Source organism: Daucus carota, chromosome 1, assembly GCF_001625215.2.
Source record: "Daucus carota subsp. sativus chromosome 1, DH1 v3.0, whole genome shotgun sequence".
NCBI classification, from domain to species: domain Eukaryota; kingdom Viridiplantae; phylum Streptophyta; class Magnoliopsida; order Apiales; family Apiaceae; genus Daucus; species Daucus carota.
The window spans coordinates 26,121,902-26,142,946 of record NC_030381.2 but is presented as its reverse complement, the minus strand read 5'-3'; the positions used below and the strand labels follow the sequence as shown (position 1 = coordinate 26,142,946).

Sequence of the window (21,045 nt, the reverse complement as noted above, 5' to 3'; positions counted from 1 at the left end):
TTCCTTCATAAACACATCTCAGTCAATCTTACACTTAAAAAGCTTCAATATTCCATGTGCTCTTTTTTCTCTCTTGGATCACTACTCTCTGCTTCACTGATATATTACTAGCTTAATATAGAACAGACTCAAATGCCCAACTTTACCTGTTGCCATCAACTATGGTAAAAAGGGCTTAGTTTTTTAGTCTGGTTTGCTGCAGGTTCAATTTTTTTAATCCTGTTTCACACATGACACAGAGTAACACTCCAAGTCGAGACACTAATCGAATTTACATGTTTTCGGATGTACACATACAACGCGTGCAAACCAAAGCTATATTTACACTTATGCATGCTCTAGTAAAAGGTTCCAGGGATCCAGAAAACCTATATTTATGTACAAGGGGATGTCATATATAACAGAGAAACAAAGATAAACATGTCTTGTAAGTCGCAGTTTTATTCATTCTGAGGACTTTTTAAAGAGGTAATGCATTTCATGCTTGTAATTTAGCTTTTTATAGATTATATAGACAACATAAAGAAACCTGGAGGCCCAGCCGTCTACTCAGTACAATGTCTTCAGAGATTGAACATACTCCGCAAAACTGATACCATTGAGATGGTTACTCCAGCACAGAATTGCTTAGTGTGAATTTGCAGATTTTTGTTATGTACAGAGCCTCAACAAACCGAGCGCGCAGTTTAGAATCTTCATCAGATGCAATATTAAAGTCAATCCAGTAAGCGTTTGCGCTTGTACCAGCTGATTGCAGTGACATATAAGAAAATGCTACCAGCAGTACCGCCAAAAATAGTAAAGAGAAACTCTTTCTGACCATGCCTTTTGCCAGTGGGATCAAATAGATCAATGGTGATATTCATTCCGAAAACACCAGCAACCACCACAAAGGCATTCACCACCAAAGTTGCTGTAGTTAACATGACCCCCATTTGCAACAGATGATTCTGTTTGTCATCCAACATGATGTTGATGTAGTCTTCTGTGTCATCCACATACTCTCTCAGCTTGCAACAACCACCATAAGATATAAAATGTCAGTAAAGTCGGTGCAAGTTTATCAAAATTTATTAGTATATATGTAAAGCTGGATATGTATCTGCATTTCCAACACAACAATAGACAATTTCGTCCTCGACACTCATATGTTCACTATTCAGCCAGTTGGATTTACAGATCCATAATTTGAAATAAGCATGGCAACCATTCCACATAATGTGGGAGTTCAAGACCTTTACAAAAAACATTGACAATACCCCCATGCTTTGAGGTTTAACAGGGTACAGCAAGTATCGATGCATCAATAAAAACCATATAAATGAACAGCGAGTAACAAACCTCAGTATTATTTTGTCTACTTGTATGGATTGCATCAATTAGTAATAAGCTTAGTTTAGACTGTTCATTAAATTTTCGATACAACCCCATAAACTGATTGTTACAACTTATAAGACCTTTTGGTAGCTTCTTACCAGTTTCAAGTCAATTCACATAAAATCGAAGTGCAACTACTTCCAAATGGTTCATGAGAACATCTAAAGGACTACGTATAAGATTACAATCTGAGCATAACTGTACCATTAAGAATCTTACCTCAACTTTTATTTTCTGGAAACAAATATATCTCAAGAGAACACATTAAATCGTAGAAGCTTGCACAATTCAACATGCCAGACATGCATGCATCAACTTTATGAGATTTTATAAATTATCAGGGCATGTCAAGAATATTTTGAAGGGGGAATCTGAAAATCTTTAAGCAGGGCAGGCATGTATTTGTTTTAGTAACCAGTGTGACTTCCAGCCGAAGGACAATGAACACCATAAGCTCACTTTTAACGGTCCAGTGATTTCCAAAAAGTCAAAAACTATAAAGCGCTGCACAGACTGTGGGGGGGGGGGGGGGAGGGGGGATTGGTCAATTAAGAAGAGAACACCCTTCATGATAAGCAATAATGGCAATTACATTAATCATAAAAAATAATAGTTACTATAATAATAAAATAATAATAATGGCAACAGCATAATTTACTAAGTTGTAATCTAAAATAAGGACACATCAACTTTATATGATATCATTAATATAGGTTTTTTTGACATACTGTGGATAGTTTATTCAGTGTACCATCAATCTGCACAAAATATGCTTCCAAAAGCATTTCCAGCTCTTCTACATCAAGTTGTTTACTGATAGCACTGTGAGCGGTACTGGTACGGGTCCCATGGCTGTCTCTTCCAGGTACATTAGACGCACCAAACAGATGATTCTGTTGGTTGTCAATATGTTGAGAATCACCTTCAACATAGACATCATCAGGGATCCTAATTCACGAAAAAGTCAGCATGTATATATTAAAATGCAAGAGAGAAAATTATATTTAAAAAAACAATAATTGCTTCATATTGCATACGTGCCATCAATGTCTGACCCATCTTCGACACCAGCTTCGTCATTCATAGAGGAAATTGTTGAGTTTTCAAGACGTTGCAACATTTTTTCTGTCAGATACATCTCAGCCATATCTTCATCATCATCCAGCAACTGCTCCAATTCATCCCTTACCTGATAATCAAGTACACTTTCAAAAAAAATAGTTGCAAGAAAATCGATCAAACTGCTCGTGCTACATATGTAAAGCGCGTTAAGAAGCAGTAAATCATTGTAACATCAACCTTGATGAATCATACTCAGCACATATATATAACAATCAAAACTAGAAATGCAACTCTTTCTTATTGACTTCCATAATAAATCGACAGCCGACAGGGATGATAAGCAAATGATTACACTATGATTAGCAATTTACATCTCTCTTAAGATTATTCAAGTACTCCTTGTATTCAAACATACAACAGTCTGCAAATTAAGTCCATAGCGCACTTATATACCAAACTCAAATTGTAGTGAGATTTGTGAATGCATGACCAGAGTATATAGAGCACTGATGCATCTGCTAAAACATGGCAAGACTCTGTCGGTAAGTACATGTAAGATGATTCAATTGCATTCTAGAATATAACAGCCGAAGTAGCACTTTAAAAGAACTTAAAAGCTAAAGCCACTACCTTCTGAACTCGTCCAGTTATTGCTACCAAACGACTTTTGATTTGACGGACACGATCCAAATTAAGTGTACTGATATGTGAAGTCAGCTTGTCCAAGGCTGGATGAGCTTCTTGCTCCAAAGTCTTTGCCTAATTCATCATAAGAAAAGAAAAACTATTATAAAAGGGATGAAGTATCGACGATAGGGATTATAATAATATGAATTTAAAAAAGATATTGACATCTTTTAATAGACTGCTTAACCATAAAAAATTTACAAAAGCTAATAAGCAGGACTGTTTATATGGCATACTTCATTATCCAAGCAACTACAGGCAGCTTCAAGGCAGGCCTCTAAAGCTATAAACTCAAAGGGAAGCAGTTTCAACCCATCTCGATTATCGAGAGCTTGTTTTTCATCTTTCTCACTGTCCTCGTCCATCTTTGGGAAGCTTCTAGACAGTTTTGAAGGACTAGCTGGCCTTGATTGTGAATCGTCTAGATCATACAAACTGGTCCAGTCTGTAATTTCAGAATTGGCCCCACCTTCCTGCAATACCAAAACTTAACTATCAGTAAATACTCAGAAATGGTAACATCCTCGTAGAACTGGTGTAATGAGATACAAATAAAAATTTCCTAAATATATATGGACATGGTAACTAGCTCAAATCTTTGAGAAGTATGACAATGAAGAACAGAAATTCAAAGCAAGTACATTAACATTCGAAATGAATGGCACTTTCTCAAAATATATCTATTAAATGCAAGTTCCAATCTATGAGATACAAATGAAAATTTCCTAAATATATATGGACATGGTAACTAGCTCAAATCTTTGAGAAGTATGACAATGAAGAACAGAAATTCAAAGCAAGTACGTAAACATTTGAATGAATCGCACTTTCTCAGAATATATCTATTGAATGCAAGTCCCAATCTAAGATAATGAGGAGCATTACATATAGCATGTATCAGAAGTTTCCTAATGAGTTATATGAACCCAAGACTTAGACAATTAAATTCAATCTCCAATAAGAGACACCTGCGGCTAAGATTAAGTTCAGGAAAAACTGAACAGACTACAGAGACCATACTTGATTCTGGACCAAAGTTACAACTTCAAACTTGAATGTATGAATTAACATGTCAAACTACAAACAACTAAAAGTTTCAGATAACATGATTACAAATATGTTCTCATATTACGTATGGAATACTAATACTCTCAGGAGTTTGTCACTCAAGTATACAAGGAAAAATTTGTAGTAGTATGCTCAAATAACTTTCACAACAGTTGGTTCAGACCCGATTCTAAATCAGTAATCCAAGTACATCCTTACTTTAATTTCAATATAACACTAAGACCTTCCACAATATGATCCACATAATATCCTTACTTCAAATTCACTATAAGTCCGCATCCTCTTGAATATATAACCAAAATGTAATCCACAAAACTTATGTCAGTCTACTAAAAGATCATAAAAAAATATTCGAAGATCCCAGTTTTACAGGTAGCAGAAACATAAACTCACCTTTTCAATAAAATTTCAACATAAACTCACAATTCTTCTGCTCCCGAATTTTAAATAAAGGTGAAAGCAGATGAAGAGGAGAGCAAATAACAAGATTTGCACTCATGTTTGTGCTCCCGAGTTTTTTTTACGAACAAAAGCAAGTGAAGAGGGAAATAAGTTTATTAAAATTTCATCCCGAAACTTTCACTCCAAAGGTCAGATGAAGAGGAAAGAACGTGGTTCGAGCATCAAAAAAGTGTTAAAATGACAAACATGTCCTTATTAATTAAATTGTATTCGTAATTTTTAAATAAAAGGGTAAAATTGTAACAAACAATCAATTAAATGTTTTCCATCCAACACGGGAGCACATTATGAATCTAGTCCACTCTTCAATTTTTAAACTCGGAAGCAAGTGAGTGATCTCTAGTAAGGTCCCATTCCACTTACTTCCACTTACATTCCTTTGCTTTCCATCCTTAAAAAACTCAGGAGCAAGGCATTAAAATTAAATTACAAACAAAAAGCTTGAGTCACAGCATAGACCTAGCATTAAGAATAAGATTTTTTACAATCTACATACACAAAGTGCAAAACTAATCACAATCTGTCACATAAGAACCTAAAAGACAAAATTCATTACATTATACCTAAATTCCACAAATAAAGCCCACAATTCCCTAAAACCAAACTACCAACTTCAAATCACACCATTATACCGAGGATCACGAATAAGATGCTTACACTTCACATATCCAAAACTAATCAAAATCGTCGCATAAGCACTGAAATTCCAGTTTAAAGACTCTAGCATCGCACTCCCCAAATTTCAAAGATCACAACTTTACAAAAACATTGCAACGATCAAAACTCTACGAAAAACATTTCGAAATCAAAACCCCTAACATGAGCAAAAAGCAAACCAAAACCACAGAACAGAATCATACCCGAGATTTAACAGCCTGATAGTGGCGCGCTACACGGCGCTGAAGATGTTCGACAAAAGTCCCTACAGAAGGGTCCTTGAAATTGAGCAAAAACACTTCCTGGGCAGTAATAATAGCCTTGATATGTTCAAGATTGATGACGATTGCGCGCTCTCGGCCCAAAATAGTAGAAGGGTAAGAGAGTAATGGATCAAGAATCCGAAGATCACGAGCAGGCAAGAAAGTGAGGCGCATTAAAGCGTGCTTCCCAGCTTCCATGACTTGGGTTTGGCCTGTTGAGTCGAGGACTAGCCAGGGGCGTTTGCTGGTGGGTTTTTTACGGTGGTTGGGGATGGTGGTTCGTGTGGGGTCCACTTCATTTTCCGGCGGTGGGACGATGGGTTTCGGAAGAAAGGGAGGGTACGAGGTTCTCATGATCACCTAGTGAGAGCTGGGGATTCGGGGCTTCTGACACTGACAGAGTTACAACTTACAATCTCGTCAAAAGAAGTTACTGTACTTTCACTTACTAGTTACTCCCTCCGTCCCCCTCAATTGTTTACATTGGAGGGGGACACGGAGACCAAGACAATGTATGAAAAATGGGTAAAGTTAGATGAAAAGTGGGTAAAGTGGTGGGACCTATCAATATTTAATAATAGATTTGAGATAGTGGAGGAAAGTAGTGGGTGTAATAGTAGTTTTTATTATTAAATTAGAGATAGTAGGGGAAGATAGTGGGTGTAATGATGTAAAAACTTACTATTTATAATAACGTAAAGAAATGAGAAGGACATCCCAAAATAGTAACGGTAAAGAAATGAGAGGGACAGAGGAGTACACTTACAAGTGTTCTATGCTGAAAAAGAAAAGGGAAATACTCCCTCCGTCCCTATTTATCTGTCGATTTTGGAAGTGAAAATTTGTCCCTATTTATCTGTCCATTTATACTTTCAAAACTAATTTAATGATAGTTTTTCAAATATATCTCCATAATTTCAATTTTCAAGGCTTGACTTATTTAAAACTTGGTTGAATTCATGTTTTCAAGACATAAAGTAGGGGTATTCCACCATTTTCAAGATATTAATTAGAGTTATTTAATGAAAAAGTTTATACAATCAAGTATTTCTTGGTATGTGTTTTTTTTCCAAAATGGACAGATAAAAAGGGACGGAGGGAGTAATAAATTTCAATTAATAAATTGTGATTTTAAATAGTTTAGCAAATAAACTATAAGTAAAAATTCAGTGTCACTATTTATTCGGCTATTTTAAATTTGAAATGATTTAAACGTAAAAGTCGAAATAAATTTTTTTTAAAACTTAATATATGTTTGATAATTTTATATAAATAAGAAAGTTATAATAAATAATAATAAAATTAAAGATGATAGATTGTGTATTTAAATGATAATATCATCTTTTATCATATAAAATTGAAAAATAATATAAATTGTCAAAAATATATTTTTAACTCTCTTTTTTAATATAATATTTTGATCAATTTCTTTATTATAAAATCACTTTAAATAATATTTGGAGTGTTACGAGAATCAAATTCTAATGCAAAGTCATACATAAATAATATATGATGCAAAAAATCCATGTTTCCCGTTATCGATACAATCAATCGAACTTAATACTAAAATAATACTGGTTCACAAGTGATACATAAATCTATATCTTAAGCACGTCTATCAAACATAATATAATTATGTATGTATATACAGTCATCTCAAACTTCGACAATTCAAAATCTAATTTTGAAATACCTAAGCGCAATTACAATCCAATTCTGAAATATTAAACTCAAATCAGAATCTTATTCCAACTAGGTTAATACCAACAATCTTGTTCTAATTTTGTGACCAATAAATATATTTTATAATAATGATCATTATTCTCTTTTATTCTCATTCTATATTTTGTATCACCAAATTTCATGGTACCATACCTAACAATCACCCCCTTGAGCCCAATACAATTTCAAAACTGAATCAACAATGGCAAAGACGTCCACACACCGTTCCAATGCGCCCCCTCAAACAAGAATCTCCTTGTTTAATTCTTTCAGACTTTACTCATCAACAAAATCCTTGCATCAACCACGAGTGCCCTTCCATCTGACGAGTCACCTTCCATCTGACGAGTCACCCGATCCTTACCTTCACAATCTTTAAGCCTTTAGATGAACTATTGGTATCATCCGAATTATCCACCTGGTTGATCAAATCATTGAAACAATGATCATTAACACTAGTATCATCCGAACAATTCATCTGGTTGATCAAACCATTGAAACAATTGCGATGATCCTTTTCATCTTCTTCCATCTCGAGTCCATTATGATTAATCCACGATATAAGTTAGCCGTCATACCGCATGTAACTTTGTCTCTTCCTGCTAGAAAAACCTTCATCGTATCATGTATTCTTTATTGAATTATGAGTTTTCCTCCAACCTCATCAATCACTTTGATCCTGACCTTGACTCTTGATATCACTTGTTATGGATAAAATACGAGATTCAGCTTTTTAACGCAAAGCACATACATAAACAATATATGACACACGTCCCAACTTGGATAAAATGACGGTGGAAGAGATGGGTTATGAAAGATCCTAATAATTCATATACACCCATTTTTTGAAAGTGGAAATTCAATTAATCGTGCTTGCATAATTTCAATACCCTACTATGACCCTGTTTGGAAGTTAGAGTTTTGGGGTGGTTTAGAGATTTTGGGTGGTTTAGAGGTTTGACTACTAGAACCCGCTAATATAAGTGTTTGGTAGTTAGCGGATTGAAATAGAGGTTTGGACCCAAAAAGCTAATTTTGAAAAAGCTACTTTAAAGAGTTTTTTGGGTTAGAAGTTTTGGGTTTTGTCAGAAAAAACTAATCAATCAGCTATTAACCAAACAGTTTTACGAGAAACAGCTAATTCAATCCGTTAGTCAAAACATCTATTTCAATCCGCTAGTCAAAACATCTAATTCAATCTGCTAACATCTAACAGCTAATCCATCCCAAACAGGGCCTATGTTAAAAACTTTAAGTAACACCTCTCAAACTATCAATTTGTTTCCAAATTTAATGTTTTATTTTTAAAATTTTAAATGCTCTTTCTGGAAACAATGTTTCAAATGAGATTGAAAATTTGAGAATGATCCGGATAATATATTGGTGCGAAATTATTATATAATTAACCTATTGTATAATTGTGTAACAATCTGGACCGAATTCAAATGTTTCATGATCTTTATTATTTTTAGCCGGAGCAAATATTTTATGAGAAAGAGATCGAAGCTCGACAATTTAGACAATTTAATTTATCGGTAACCTGAACAAAAAATGTGAGACAACTTAAGTCTCAGCAAACAAAGGTATAATAGATATGCTATGTATACTATTTTGGACATTTCGCTTCAAATTGTGCCGAAAAAAGAACTTTTCGCCTCAACCTGTTCGTTGAGACTTGAGTCCATGTCCGAACTCTAAATTTCTGATCTACCAACAATATTTTGGATCCCTGTTCCTGAAATACTAGCTCTTGCATCCTGGCTACTTATTCTTGTTACTTGGATCAGTTTCCACAAAATCACAAGGGCCATCTTCATCAATTCTTCCAATCTGACCCACACCAATACTATAACTCCTCTGGCAGCTGCCATTCTCAGTCGCAGCACTCAGCCTACTCCTGCCACCACCGTTGCTCTCCGACGTATTTCCCTCAGCATTCCTTGTCGCTATCACTCTGATGAGCTCACTACTTCTCTTCTCCTTGGTTGAACCACTACTATTATATTTTCCAGGCACTGGATACACTTGCGGCATTATGACAACGCACATCATAACAGCACTACCTTCGCCTATCCTCCCAGCACAAGCGCAGAATGTGCTTATGGTAAAATCTCTGGCACCGCAAAGAAGCACTTTCACTGGTGCCAACATGAAACGGGCAAATTTCAGCTTCTTCTTTTCGTAGGATCTGTCCTTTAATACCATTTCTAACGTATTCAACGACAGAAGATGAAAATGTTGAACAACAAGATATCTCGAAAATGGGAAGTTGTGAATTGTGATAAATAGCTGCCAGTATATTTGTCAGAGGTATAGGTGCATGTAATATATAGTAGGTGCTCACCTGGGAGGCTGGGACGGCAATCGAAGCTGGAGCTCAGACTACTTTACTATTGGAAAGAAAGAAATTAATGAAGCTGAGTATCAAAACAAGCGGCCATATCAGTTTATTTAAGCACAGACAATACTTGGAAACAGTACAAATATACTTCACGACATTACGGACATAATTATAGGACATGCAAATAAAAAAACACCAAATCATATTCAAATGCAGAGTCAATGTAATATAGCTCTAAATTCCTCAGTAGAGTATCAGGGTTAATCAGAACAAACAGATGTATACAAGAAGAAAACAACAAACTACAGGTGCCACAGACATTTACAATGAATTGTAACGTTGCATCCGATCTCTGGAAGAACAGACCTTCTATGTGCATTGACATTAACACCATTGAGCTCTGGAACTTGAACCGAATTTTAGGTTTCTATTTTTATTAGTTTGTCCAGGAATGAGATAAATGGAATTTTAGATTTCTATCCTTATTAGTTTGTCCAGGAATGAGAGATCTAACCTGCAGAACACTGACTGGTTTTTCTTTCAAGAACAATGATAAACAACATCAGATCGAAGAGCAAAAATCACACATATCTTGAGAGATAAACCTGCGACAAACTTTAACTAACAAGGTTTGAAATCAACATATTTCGAATAGCTTGCCAAGATGTGAGCCGTATTCCATCATAAGCATTAATTTTATTTTTTTTTGAATCACCTTAATAAGTCTCAAGTCCAAATAAATCACCAGATAACAAATTTGATGAGAATCAGAGCAACCAATATATAGGTGCAAATCAGACTCCAAGTTTTCGTTGCATGGTAAACAGATATTATTAGCTTTAGTTTGTTTATTACATAGGTTGGATCCTGTAGCTAATGCAAGAGTTTAGGTATTTAATTTTTTTGCAATTAAATTATAATAATTATTGCAATTAACCATTTACAATACATTTATATATAAATGTACTTAAAATAACTCTGCTCAGCAAAAAATAAAACTGATAACTCTGAATAACACACACTACAAGTCTATAACTGATAACTCTGCTCAACATAAAATATAAATGATAATTGTCAGTATGACTTTAGGATACTAAAAAAAAGGCTACAAAAACATTACTGTCAAACTCACTTGTATCTCTCAAGAAAACAAGATGGAAGTTGTAATATTACAATTAATACAACAATTATAATCTACAAAAATTCCCATCTGATTTGAACATCAAGTTTTCTCAACAAGGAGCTAAAATATCCAACTGCCATCTACCGTAATTTAAGAATCTCTTCATAGTACAAAAACCTTTCGGCAGGGAGCATGACGTACCGCTGAGGGCAATGATAGTAAAAAAATATAATGGATACATCTAACTAGTGAGTAAGATAGATGGAAAACCAGCAGAGTTACTGACAAGGTATATGTTGAGCATCAGACCACAACATCAGAGTTGCCAGAAGACTCATTGTAGCAGTTTCAACTCGAAGGCGATGTGGACCAAGACCCACAGTTGTTGCTCCAGCCCCTACAATCATATTTAATTCTTTCTCCGTGAAGTCTGAAATAAAAAATTACCAGTATCAGATCATTCATAATCTTATCATTGAGATGTAATACCAACATTGATCTTTTCAAACCAAATTGTACTAATCATGATGGATAAATTGCCAGACTCATAATTAACCTCAACGTCCGGGCTTTACGAGAATCAAACACTACATGATAAGAGTCTCATATGTAGAGAAGTCGTTAAAGCTCATTTTTTTTCCTTTAGTTATCTTTTAAATTAAGGTGGATGGGTGACCCTAAACTGCAAGAAAAGAATTTCAATACTAAACTATGTCACTGGATCCAATGGCTATAAAGCGTAGAGCAATTAAAACCATGGCAAGTAGTTGAGAACTAACCCCCTTCTGGTCCAATTATGATTAGACCAGGGAATTCCAATTTGGAGGAAGTTAACACATTGATAACAGGAGTAGCCTCGGCTACAGCCACCAAAGATAGCTTTGACTGTGCAACCTGGTGCAGACAAGAAGGCACATTTAACTTTATTATAGGCAAACAACACTTTTTTACTAACGTCGAAGAAATGTAGTTTGGGCAAGGGAGGTAGACTACATTTATTCTGGTGTTTATTTCAATTGCAAAAGAGATATTGACAAGCCTATAAAAGTATACTCACAATAGGTAGAAGGCCTTTGATATTTGCAGGACGATTTATGGTCATTTCATGCAGACGTTGACCTGCCAGAAATTGTAGTCTTCGTAATAAATTTATATACCAAAACTCCAACACTAAAATAAAGATAATGATAGTATTATTGCCATAAAGATCAGATTAATCTTTAAGTAAGCCGGATTACGTCTGAGTGCTCGGATGAATTGCAGAATTGGCGAGAAAATTTTTAAACTTACATTGTTTTGTCGCAGAAAGAATTACACGTTGCATTCTGTTAATGCGATTTTCTGAAATAGAACTTGAACGCTCAGTCAGCAGTGGAGTTAAGCTTTTGGCACCAAGCTCCTATTGTTAAGATAATTAAAAAAAAAAACAGATTAGAGCATTTACCTGTAGCTAACGCTAAGTCTATGTTTGTTTGAAAGGATTTCAATTCCCTAAGTATGACCTTACTTATTTCAAATTCAGCGGATTATTATCCCAGAGATCTAGACTTCAATCATTTTTTTGGTTCATGTTAATGATATTATTATAACTAGTGACTGAAAGTAGTGCAATCCCATAGAAATAGATCAAAAGATGTGCGAAATCTAGTTTCAAGGGATAGTCCTTTAAATTTACAGTAATAATATAATTGTCTGGGGATTACAATCCCTTGAAACGAAAATAGCCTAAATGTCTAAATCAGAATCTTACTGTAAAAGTAACTGACAGAGATATCATACTGTGCATTTCTCTACAAGCCAATCAGCACGACCACCCTTTAAAGTGCCTGCACAATGAGCATTCTTGCATTTTTAGCTAAGGCACATAGCTACAAAGGTAAAGATATACATTTAAGCTACTAAAAAACAACACTTAATCTGACTTTTGACTCTGTTACACACAAAAATATACATCGTATAGCCTTCCTGATTTTTGACTTTGAAAGTTGAGAAAAGTAGCTGGAACCTCTCACAATTTTTTCCAATTTACAGGCCAAAGAAGAAATTATAAGTCCAAAGACTCATCATAAGATTTTGAAACTCAATTACAATAAATTGCTGAGGTATTTTAGGCAGTGGGAGTATATCAGATCTACACGTGATCTAGAAAACTCACCAAAAGCAGCACACACGTGCCATTCGCTAGTGGGAGGAGACACTACCCTCGGGTCCTCCAAAGCCACAAAGTCTAGTCCACCGCGGTCAACGCTTTTTATGAAGCCTTTAATTATGCCTCCTTTCCCATTGAACAGCTCTATCCTTAAGTTTCAAACCAAGAATTCAGTTAAAACCAATAAAATTAAATTTGTGAATGAATTTATTTATTTGGTCCATGGCACAGACTAATCCCGGTGTTAATGATTCTGAAACTAAAGGAACTTTACTGCATCATTTTGTAGGTAATCTATGCTTGCTCGGACTCATTATATCATCTTCCATACATCTTTCAGATCCTTGGACATAAACAAACTCCATATAAAATCCTTCGACTGAAATTCAGACATTCTGACCAACCAAAAGAGCCCTTACATATGCAACAAGCCTAGAATGCTAAAGAAAGTGGAAAAAGGAGAAGATGCCTCCCCCGTGTCGATATAAAGTTGTGTGCTATCTAACTGCATTCAAAACTCAATTTAATAAATTCAAGAAAGTGAGAAATAAAAAACCTCTAATCTAGCATCATTCTCTATAAAATCAAGTTTACGTCAAGTAGCCGAATCAATTTCTGCTCCAAAATATATCTAACACATTTTCATTTAATATTCACGAAGCGCGTCTTCGTCCGCCTCATTCTAATAACACATACCACGAACTCAATATCATGTCCAACACTCCTCCGTACCCGAATCCAAACAAGACGGGGTTATATAAATTTATAAAAACACACAAACTAGCATCGACTAAAAATACGAGTAGGCAAGTTACCTATCATCGGTACTAAGCCTCAGAACCTTAGTCATATGCCAAAACTCATCGCCTACAACGCGAAGAATATTACCCTGCACCACACAACTACATTACAATTCAAAATTATAATCCAATACTACAGTAAAGTCTACAATTGTATAAGAATATTAATTTATCGAGATGATTAATTTACGGAAAGGGAGGTGTACCTGGGAATGAGGGAGGAGTGGGGAGTGGAAGCGAGGGAGGCCTCCACGAGCTTGGTTAGTGTAAACATCATCGTTATTCTTAGAATTATTGTTGTTATGATCAGATAGAGAACAAAATGAGGTTGTCAAGTTGAGACTTCTCGGCCATGAGGAGCAGCAGCGTGATGTCAGTAGACGAGGGTTCCAAATTAGGGCTTGCATTTCGGCGATGCTTAACCTCAATCTTCTGTACTTGTACAAATGCTGGTTTTCAATTGAGCTATTTTGACTTTAAGATTTTTTTATTTTTAAATAAATTATATAATTAATATTATAATTCACAAAAAAGGAATTTTATAAATAATAATTATAGTATATGTCAAAAAAAGGAAACAACCTATGCAAAAAATGGAGTAAATATTAGTAGTTAATAACAAGAAAGATAAATAATTAAGTGCATCCATTTTATTTTTCTTTTTTCATACTGTATTTGTTTTATAAATTATATGAGTGAGTTTTATAAAGGGAGCAATTATTTTAAGTATGTGCCGATTAGCCACGAATGAGCTGCACTGCTTCTTGGCCTCATGAACATAACATGTCATATCTCCACTTCTTTAGAGCATTGTAGATATCATGTATCAGAATTCCCTCAACTTCTGTTAGTTTGACACCTTACCTGTTACTACAATTTTCACTGCCCAATAACCAATTTGGTCCCGAGGTAAGGAATAACCAGTTACACCAAAAGATGCAGTCAATACAGCTAGAACCACACCTGTAACCCAAGTTAACTCACGATCTCCTTGTGCAACTGCAGTTGTATGAAAACTGGGGAAATGGTGGAAAGCAGGAACAAGTGTTTGTATTTTAATCGCCCTTCTGATACGTCTGCATTTTCTGGGAGGAGTCCTTCTCAATAGCTTCTAGTCCAGCCTCGGACAGCTCTAACTTGCCTGGCTGCTGAGGGCCTTAAAATATTCCACCCTATGCAACCCTACTAAAAACTGCAGGATAATATGCAAAATTATGAACTGTTCGGTCTGTTGTGGACCAGCTTGATGATTCACGCAATCTGCACGGGTTGAGGGAAGGAGAGTCGACGTGATAAACAGTCTGCTCACCTGACTAAACCTTTTGAACTAGTTGACATTGCAGCCCCTAATTCAAAAGTGAGGGAAAATGATATTACAACCTTTTGAGCTGGTTGTTCAATTCTGCAATAAATCTCCAGTTCTAGAAATTATGTTCTGTGTTCATATCGCATACTCCTACTAAGTTTCTCTGTAACTTATATTGGTGACATTCGTTTTATTATGTGTTAAGTTCTAATGGCCCTTGTAATCTTTAATTCCTTAACATATCCAAGATCGGACACCATGGCCTCATGGCTGGGAAAGAAGCTTCTGCACAAGAAGGGTTCAATCCATGACGATATGTTCAACAGTGTTAGAGTAACGAAAGGATGATCCCATGCCTACTTCACACAAGGAAGAAGCGCAGACTCCAGGTTCAAGTGACAATCTTCTACAAGCATATTATCAAAGATATACATGCACTTGGTTTTGACTCTCCTGTAATACTTTCATTGTATAAGCCTGAGCTCCTATATAGTATTCTTAATTGCTCTATACTTGCACTCTAAACAGTGGCGGCGTAGGGTGAAACTCTGTTGTATTTGAATATCTTTATACAAGGAAAAGTTAGTCAAATGTTGCAAGTTCGTCTACTGCATATGGATATTTTTTATCTTTTTTTTTAAAATCCAGCTGCAAACATCTTTGGTCTGCTCCAATACAGAATTCTAGTAATGTTGTAAAAAAAATCCAGTCTGTGAATCATTTTGTGTTGCACCTGTATGATGTGTTTGTTTACTTAATCTGATTAAAATGCATAGAACTTGGTTCATCGATAAATAATTCTGTCACAACAGATTAGTACCTCTGATTCAAATGCATTATTCTCTTGATACTCTTAAGAGTTCTGCTAAGATCATTTTACAGCTTGATTCGGGTGATATTCTTTCACCTCTTTCACCTTTTGATTCGGGTGAAATCACCAGCCATGCTTCCTTCTGATAAGATAAAAATGAAAGAGATGGATGTTAAAACCACTGTTTTATAAGGTGCTAACAGGGTTCAGATAGTTTTATGTAAAAAATACTACATGCACTTTCTCACAATGTCTGGTTGGTCTGAACTCTGAAGCTAGTAAATTTTCTCCTGAAACTGTAAATGCAAAACAATTATCGATAAGATAGGCATAAAGGATACTATCACAACCATAATGATTTAATACAAATTAGAAAAATGAAAGGAGTCATTTCATGAGTCCTGTCTATTGGATAAAAGTGAAATCGTAGCAATTGATATAATATTTTCTTGAAGGTCTTAAGTTTGAATTCGTAATGGTCATATGATCTACTAAAGTGGATAACAGCAAATGATAAATTAAAGGAGGAGCATTTGATCCAATCCGAGTTATATATAAACACTTGGAGTTGGATAAACAAAAGGTCGATTATCATAAGCTACTAAATGAATCAGGGTCTGCATGAACATCAACAAAAACCTGTAAGAAACCGAAAAATAAATTAAGCTGGGAACCTCTGGAGAGTGAAATCTCAATTGGGCTCAAACATACAAGAGATAAGATTATGAAACCTGATCAGATACCCACCAACTGGCTAGTAACAAATTTGGAAGTTCACACGCTGGGAAAGTCTGTGGTGAAAGACAGAAGATGTATAGAAAATTAGAAATATCAGCAATGCAAAGCACATGATGATAACATTAACAGCGAATACTAGATTAATCAAACCTGTCACCAAGTACATAATATAGTTAAACTGGAAAAAAAAAAAATTGCCTACAAGATTAGTTTCTCAGCTGGAGGCTGAGATTGAAGATGATGAGTAATAATATAATAGCTAAAGGAAAGAATTAAAGTTTTAAAACTTAAAACCCTTCTTCTTTGATTTGCTAACTTTTTCCTTCATCTTGCGTTGTCTCTTCTTTGCATTCTCAGCAACCATGTCACTGAAATCTTCCTGCTTGTTAAGGAGCTTCTTCTCGTCACAGGCTTCCTCGTACTTGGCTGGTAGAACATTCTCCATACCTTCCAACTCTTCTGGGTTTAGTGACACTTCAACGTCGGAGCTTTGACCTCTATGAAAATCAGCAGTTTTCTTTGCTGGCTTATCTTCTGTAGCATCACTTAAGCATACGTGTGACTTGTTCCAAGCAAAGTCCCTGGAGCTATCTTTGCATCTTTCAGTTCAAGCACTTGGTAAAGAGGCTTTTCAGGTTCCTTCCTCTGCTGCTTGCGTAGTTCAAAAACATCTGGAGTCTCCAAACCAGTAGGAGTGCTTGAAACACTATCCACCGACTGAACATCATCTTCTACTTCTTTCTCGTCTGGCACTTCCACTTCCTCTTCATCTTCCTCCACCTCTTCCTCCTCTGGATCAAAATCTCCCCAATGTTTAGTCTTATCTTCTGCTTCCTCCTCGTAGTTTGGTTCCTCTAATTGCAGACCAAATACATCTCCATACAGAGGATGACCATGCTGATCAACAGGTGGTTTACCCCAGCCTCCGGTATGATAACCAAAAAGAGCTCCACGTGGAATAGGAGCATTTAGTCCAGGAATTCTCAAATGTGGATAAGAGGGGGAGGACCATATCTTTGCATATTAAGGAGCCACGGAGGCGGCACACCTTTTTCCATACCAAGAGCATCCTTCAGTTGTTGTGACAGCATTCCAGGCTTCCTCTCCTTCAATTTAGCCTCAAACTCCTTCCCTTCATAATACAGATCACCATGTGATGTCAACGGTGGTTTTTTCATGTGCTTAAAAAACGCGTCATGAAGAATCACGTAATCAATGTCCAATTCCCCCTTCTTACCTTTAACCCTATCACGCTGCTTCTGTTTAACTTTCTTATTATTCTCCTTCTCAATATAGGCTTGTCTAAGTTTTGCAATGCCTGTTTCCGCAATATAATCAGGTAGCTCATAAGGTTTCTTGTCCATCCCGCGCTTTCCCTGCAGAAACTTCCTTTTCTGACTCCAATGCCTCGGCACAGGAACAGTATTCCTATACGATTTCAAAAACACAAGTAATTTAGGATCCGCTGCAGTAGCATCCCACACCTCTACCACATCAGGCCTCGAACAAATTTTCTTCAACTCTGCAATTTTCATCCTCCGCTGAAGTTTTTTCTGCTTGTTCGACAGATCAGGGGCCTTCTCTTTCTCCTCCACTTCCTCATCAGAATCAACTCTCTTCCCACCAGCCTCATCGACATCCGCCTCATCTTTCTTGACATCCTCTTCCGAACCACCAGGCCTAATGAAGTTAAATTTCACGAAAACCTTCCTGACTCCTCATCCATAAGGCCATCAAATTCAGCCTGATCAGGAACATACTCAACTTCAACAGCCTCAGCCTCAGCATTGTCACAACCATCAATAACAGTGGACGCATCACTTTCATCTCCAGTAGCATCGCTTGCCTTGTTTTTCTTCTGCTTCCGACACCTCCTGCTTCTCTTACTCTCCCTTGCCTTCTTCACAATTTCCGTCGCCAAACCACCGTCATGATGCACTTCTGATGTCATAGTAGTACAAAATCACTACCCACTTAAATAATTTTACGAGTAAAACAATAAATTAGACGATAAAAAAAAAAGATACCTTGAAATAACAGCAGCGTCTGAACTCTAGAGAAAATATTAGAATTCAACAACCAATATACTCAAGATCCAAAATTTAAAGGGATGGACGACCCTTTATATAGAAACTAGTTGGCGAGTTTTAGAATCTCTGTAGAATTAGGATACTTCGAGACCAAGCAACATCAGAATAAATTGAAAATTTTCAGATTTAGATTTTCATTAGGATTTTCAGATTTAGATTTTATATTAAAATATAATTAATTCTATTCTATATTTGCTTTTACATCTAACTGGGCAAAAACAGTCAGACAAAAACCAAGTTTTTACATAACAGTCTAGTTTTGGGTTACATATCTGACATCTCAAACAAGCCTATTAACAAACACACTGCGAGCAACCATAACACGATTTAACGAACCCGACCGAAAACTCGAAATTACATGAATCTATTCAAACATCTTGATTCCCATCCCCCTCATACCCACCGCCAATCTCACAAACCCTCTCCCAAACGCTCTCCTCCACCGGCACAACCGACAATCTCGGCTGCCTAAACAACTCGAACCCCTTAATCCCATCATCTCTCTTCATCTCTTTCAAATCAACACGTCTCCTCATCTCACCCACAGCCTGAACATCCACAGCCCCATTCTCCTTGTCATCACAATACCACTCACGAACAACGGAGACGACGCCGACTACGCAGCGTGACTTGGCGCCGGAGTGGTAGAAGAAGCAGAGGTCGTTGAGCTTCATGGACTTGAGGTTCTTTTTGGCTTGGTTGTTCTTCACTCCGTCCCAGTTGGATAGGCCGTTGTTTGAGGCTTGGTCCTCCCATGACCACTCTCCTGGCTCTGTTTTTAGGAGCCAGTAGTGTTTCTTCTGGCTCTTTTTGGCTGCCATTTTGTTGGTGGTTTGGAATTTATTGTGTAGTTTGGAAATTGAGGGGTATATAGGGAGGTCGAGTGGCGGGAGAAATGAGCCCATTTTGGCGCTAGTTGATTCGAATGAGGGTGCTCGGATTTTATGTTGTTTGGCCAAAAAAAGAAAAGAAATAGCACTCCTCCGTATCTTTTTTATTTTATTATTTGAATTAATTATATTTCAATTGAATTTATACCTGTAATTCGTATTATAAGTTAGTCCTCCATACAAATTAGAAGGAGAAAAATAATAATATTTAGATTAGCTAATCATTTAGAAATTCAACTTGTCTGGTGATCGGATTTAACAAATGATATCGAAATCTAACAATTTTGTTTAATATGTGATCACGAGCTATCATTTCGTACTCTCACAAAAAATATATATATAGTTTAACATATTGAGATTCCAATAAAGTTATTTACACAACAGCTTTTAATGCTAAAATTTAGAACTCAATTTACTCATGGATAAGTTTTTCATATAGAGGGGGGAATTTTCTTAGGGAATACGAGAAAACAAAAATATTTTTATTTTCTTTATTATTTTCACCTTTATTTATGTAATAAAACATATAATATGTTTGAAAATATATATTTTATTTAAAATTTCAGATAACATGATCTGAAATCAATTTTAAATTTTCAATTTGATACTAGTGTTTGAATTTTTTGTACTTCAAATAAAATTCAAATCCAATTTTTTTCCTTTACTTTTTTATAAGTATTTATAAGTTATCTTGAAAATTATAAATAAACTATATCTTAATAAATAAAACAACTTAGGTAAATAGAAGTTGGTTATCGTATATTATAATCATTATTATTTTCATCACCGAAACACTTCTAAATGCATAACTAATTTTAATTTCAATATTTTTCTAACCGTCCAAAACTAAATATTGATTTTCTCTTTCTCAATTAGTCATAATATTTGAATTTAAATAATCAAATTGATTTTAATTCATTAATATATTAAATCGATTAAGGTAAACTAATTATTAAAATTAAACATTTAAATATTTATAATTTATCTAAAACAAGTAGTGTTGTAAAAGTCGGCGATTAATCGGGATTAATCGCCGATTAATCACTAGTCGGACAGAAAACGTCTCGATTAATCGTTAATCAGACAAAAAATAGTGTTTTGAAAAAATCGGTGAAAATCAGTCAAAAATCGGTAAAATCGGTTATGAGATATTATCAATACTATTCAATTAAATTTTTATTAGTTATGAGATATTATACTTTAAAATAAAATTATGCATGATATATAATATTTTTATTAGATTATACCATGTAATTATGCAAAATATTTAAAATTATATTTTTTTTGTGCTAATCTATGTACATGTGTGTGGTTTTTTATTTGTGATATATAAATATTGTCTATTTTGATTATATAAATTTATATAATATATATATATATATATATAATTAAAAAATAATATTAAATTGATTTCGATTAATTCTGGACAATGCTTCCACCAACTAAGTCTGATTTCCGCTTTTTATAACACCGAAAACAGAAAACAGGACACAAACTCA

The 21,045-nt window shown here is 35.3% G+C and overlaps 3 protein-coding genes and 1 pseudogene across 4 annotated transcripts; all 4 read right to left on the bottom strand.

Annotated features, from left to right (window-relative positions):
* Positions 1-339: 339 nt before the first annotated feature.
* LOC108206607 (magnesium transporter MRS2-3) lies at positions 340-6,057 on the bottom strand. The gene is made up of 6 exons (XM_017376965.2): positions 5,517-6,057; positions 3,363-3,599; positions 3,070-3,198; positions 2,415-2,566; positions 2,106-2,325; positions 340-1,010 (listed from the first exon to the last, which is right to left on the bottom strand). The coding sequence occupies exons 1-6, from the start codon at positions 5,928-5,930 to the stop codon at positions 717-719; spliced, it is 1,446 nt and encodes a 481-aa protein (XP_017232454.1). The 5' UTR covers positions 5,931-6,057; the 3' UTR covers positions 340-716.
* Positions 6,058-10,796: 4,739 nt separating this feature from the next.
* LOC108212668 (uncharacterized) lies at positions 10,797-14,165 on the bottom strand. Of its 2 annotated transcripts, none has more exons than XM_017384392.2 (8): positions 13,918-14,165; positions 13,727-13,800; positions 12,918-13,060; positions 12,542-12,588; positions 12,053-12,161; positions 11,820-11,881; positions 11,542-11,656; positions 10,797-11,192 (listed from the first exon to the last, which is right to left on the bottom strand). In XM_017384392.2, the coding sequence occupies exons 1-8, from the start codon at positions 14,116-14,118 to the stop codon at positions 11,041-11,043; spliced, it is 903 nt and encodes a 300-aa protein (XP_017239881.1). In that variant the 5' UTR covers positions 14,119-14,165; the 3' UTR covers positions 10,797-11,040. The 2 variants fall into 2 exon arrangements, with proteins under 2 accessions (XP_017239881.1, XP_017239886.1); XM_017384397.2 differs by having other exon boundaries at positions 13,727-13,813; positions 13,918-14,139.
* Positions 14,166-16,082: 1,917 nt separating this feature from the next.
* Positions 16,083-18,517, bottom strand: LOC108219961 (uncharacterized; annotated as a pseudogene).
* Positions 18,518-18,878: 361 nt separating this feature from the next.
* Positions 18,879-19,606, bottom strand: LOC108214463 (uncharacterized). Its single transcript, XM_017386470.2, has one exon. It carries the CDS (start codon positions 19,559-19,561, stop codon positions 19,025-19,027), a length of 537 nt encoding a protein of 178 aa, XP_017241959.1. The 5' UTR covers positions 19,562-19,606; the 3' UTR covers positions 18,879-19,024.
* Positions 19,607-21,045: the final 1,439 nt, after the last annotated feature.

Bases quoted from the DNA above. Each gene is read 5' to 3' on its own strand.
- LOC108206607 (XM_017376965.2), bottom strand. From the start codon at position 5,930: ATGAGAACCTCGTACCCTCCCTTTCTTCCGAAACCCATCGTCCCACCG. The intron at 3,600-5,516 runs GTATGATTCTGT...TTGGTATTGCAG, and splicing joins ATCAGGCTGTTAAATCTCGG to GAAGGTGGGGCCAATTCTGA. The intron at 2,326-2,414 runs GTATGCAATATG...TTCGTGAATTAG, and splicing joins GGGTCAGACATTGATGGCAC to GATCCCTGATGATGTCTATG.
- LOC108212668 (XM_017384392.2), bottom strand. From the start codon at position 14,118: ATGCAAGCCCTAATTTGGAACCCTCGTCTACTGACATCACGCTGCTGC. The intron at 13,801-13,917 runs GTACACCTCCCT...TGTGTGGTGCAG, and splicing joins CACTCCTCCCTCATTCCCAG to GGTAATATTCTTCGCGTTGT. The intron at 12,589-12,917 runs GTGAGTTTTCTA...CTCATTGTGCAG, and splicing joins GCACGTGTGTGCTGCTTTTG to GCACTTTAAAGGGTGGTCGT.
- LOC108214463 (XM_017386470.2), bottom strand. From the start codon at position 19,561: ATGGGCTCATTTCTCCCGCCACTCGACCTCCCTATATACCCCTCAATT.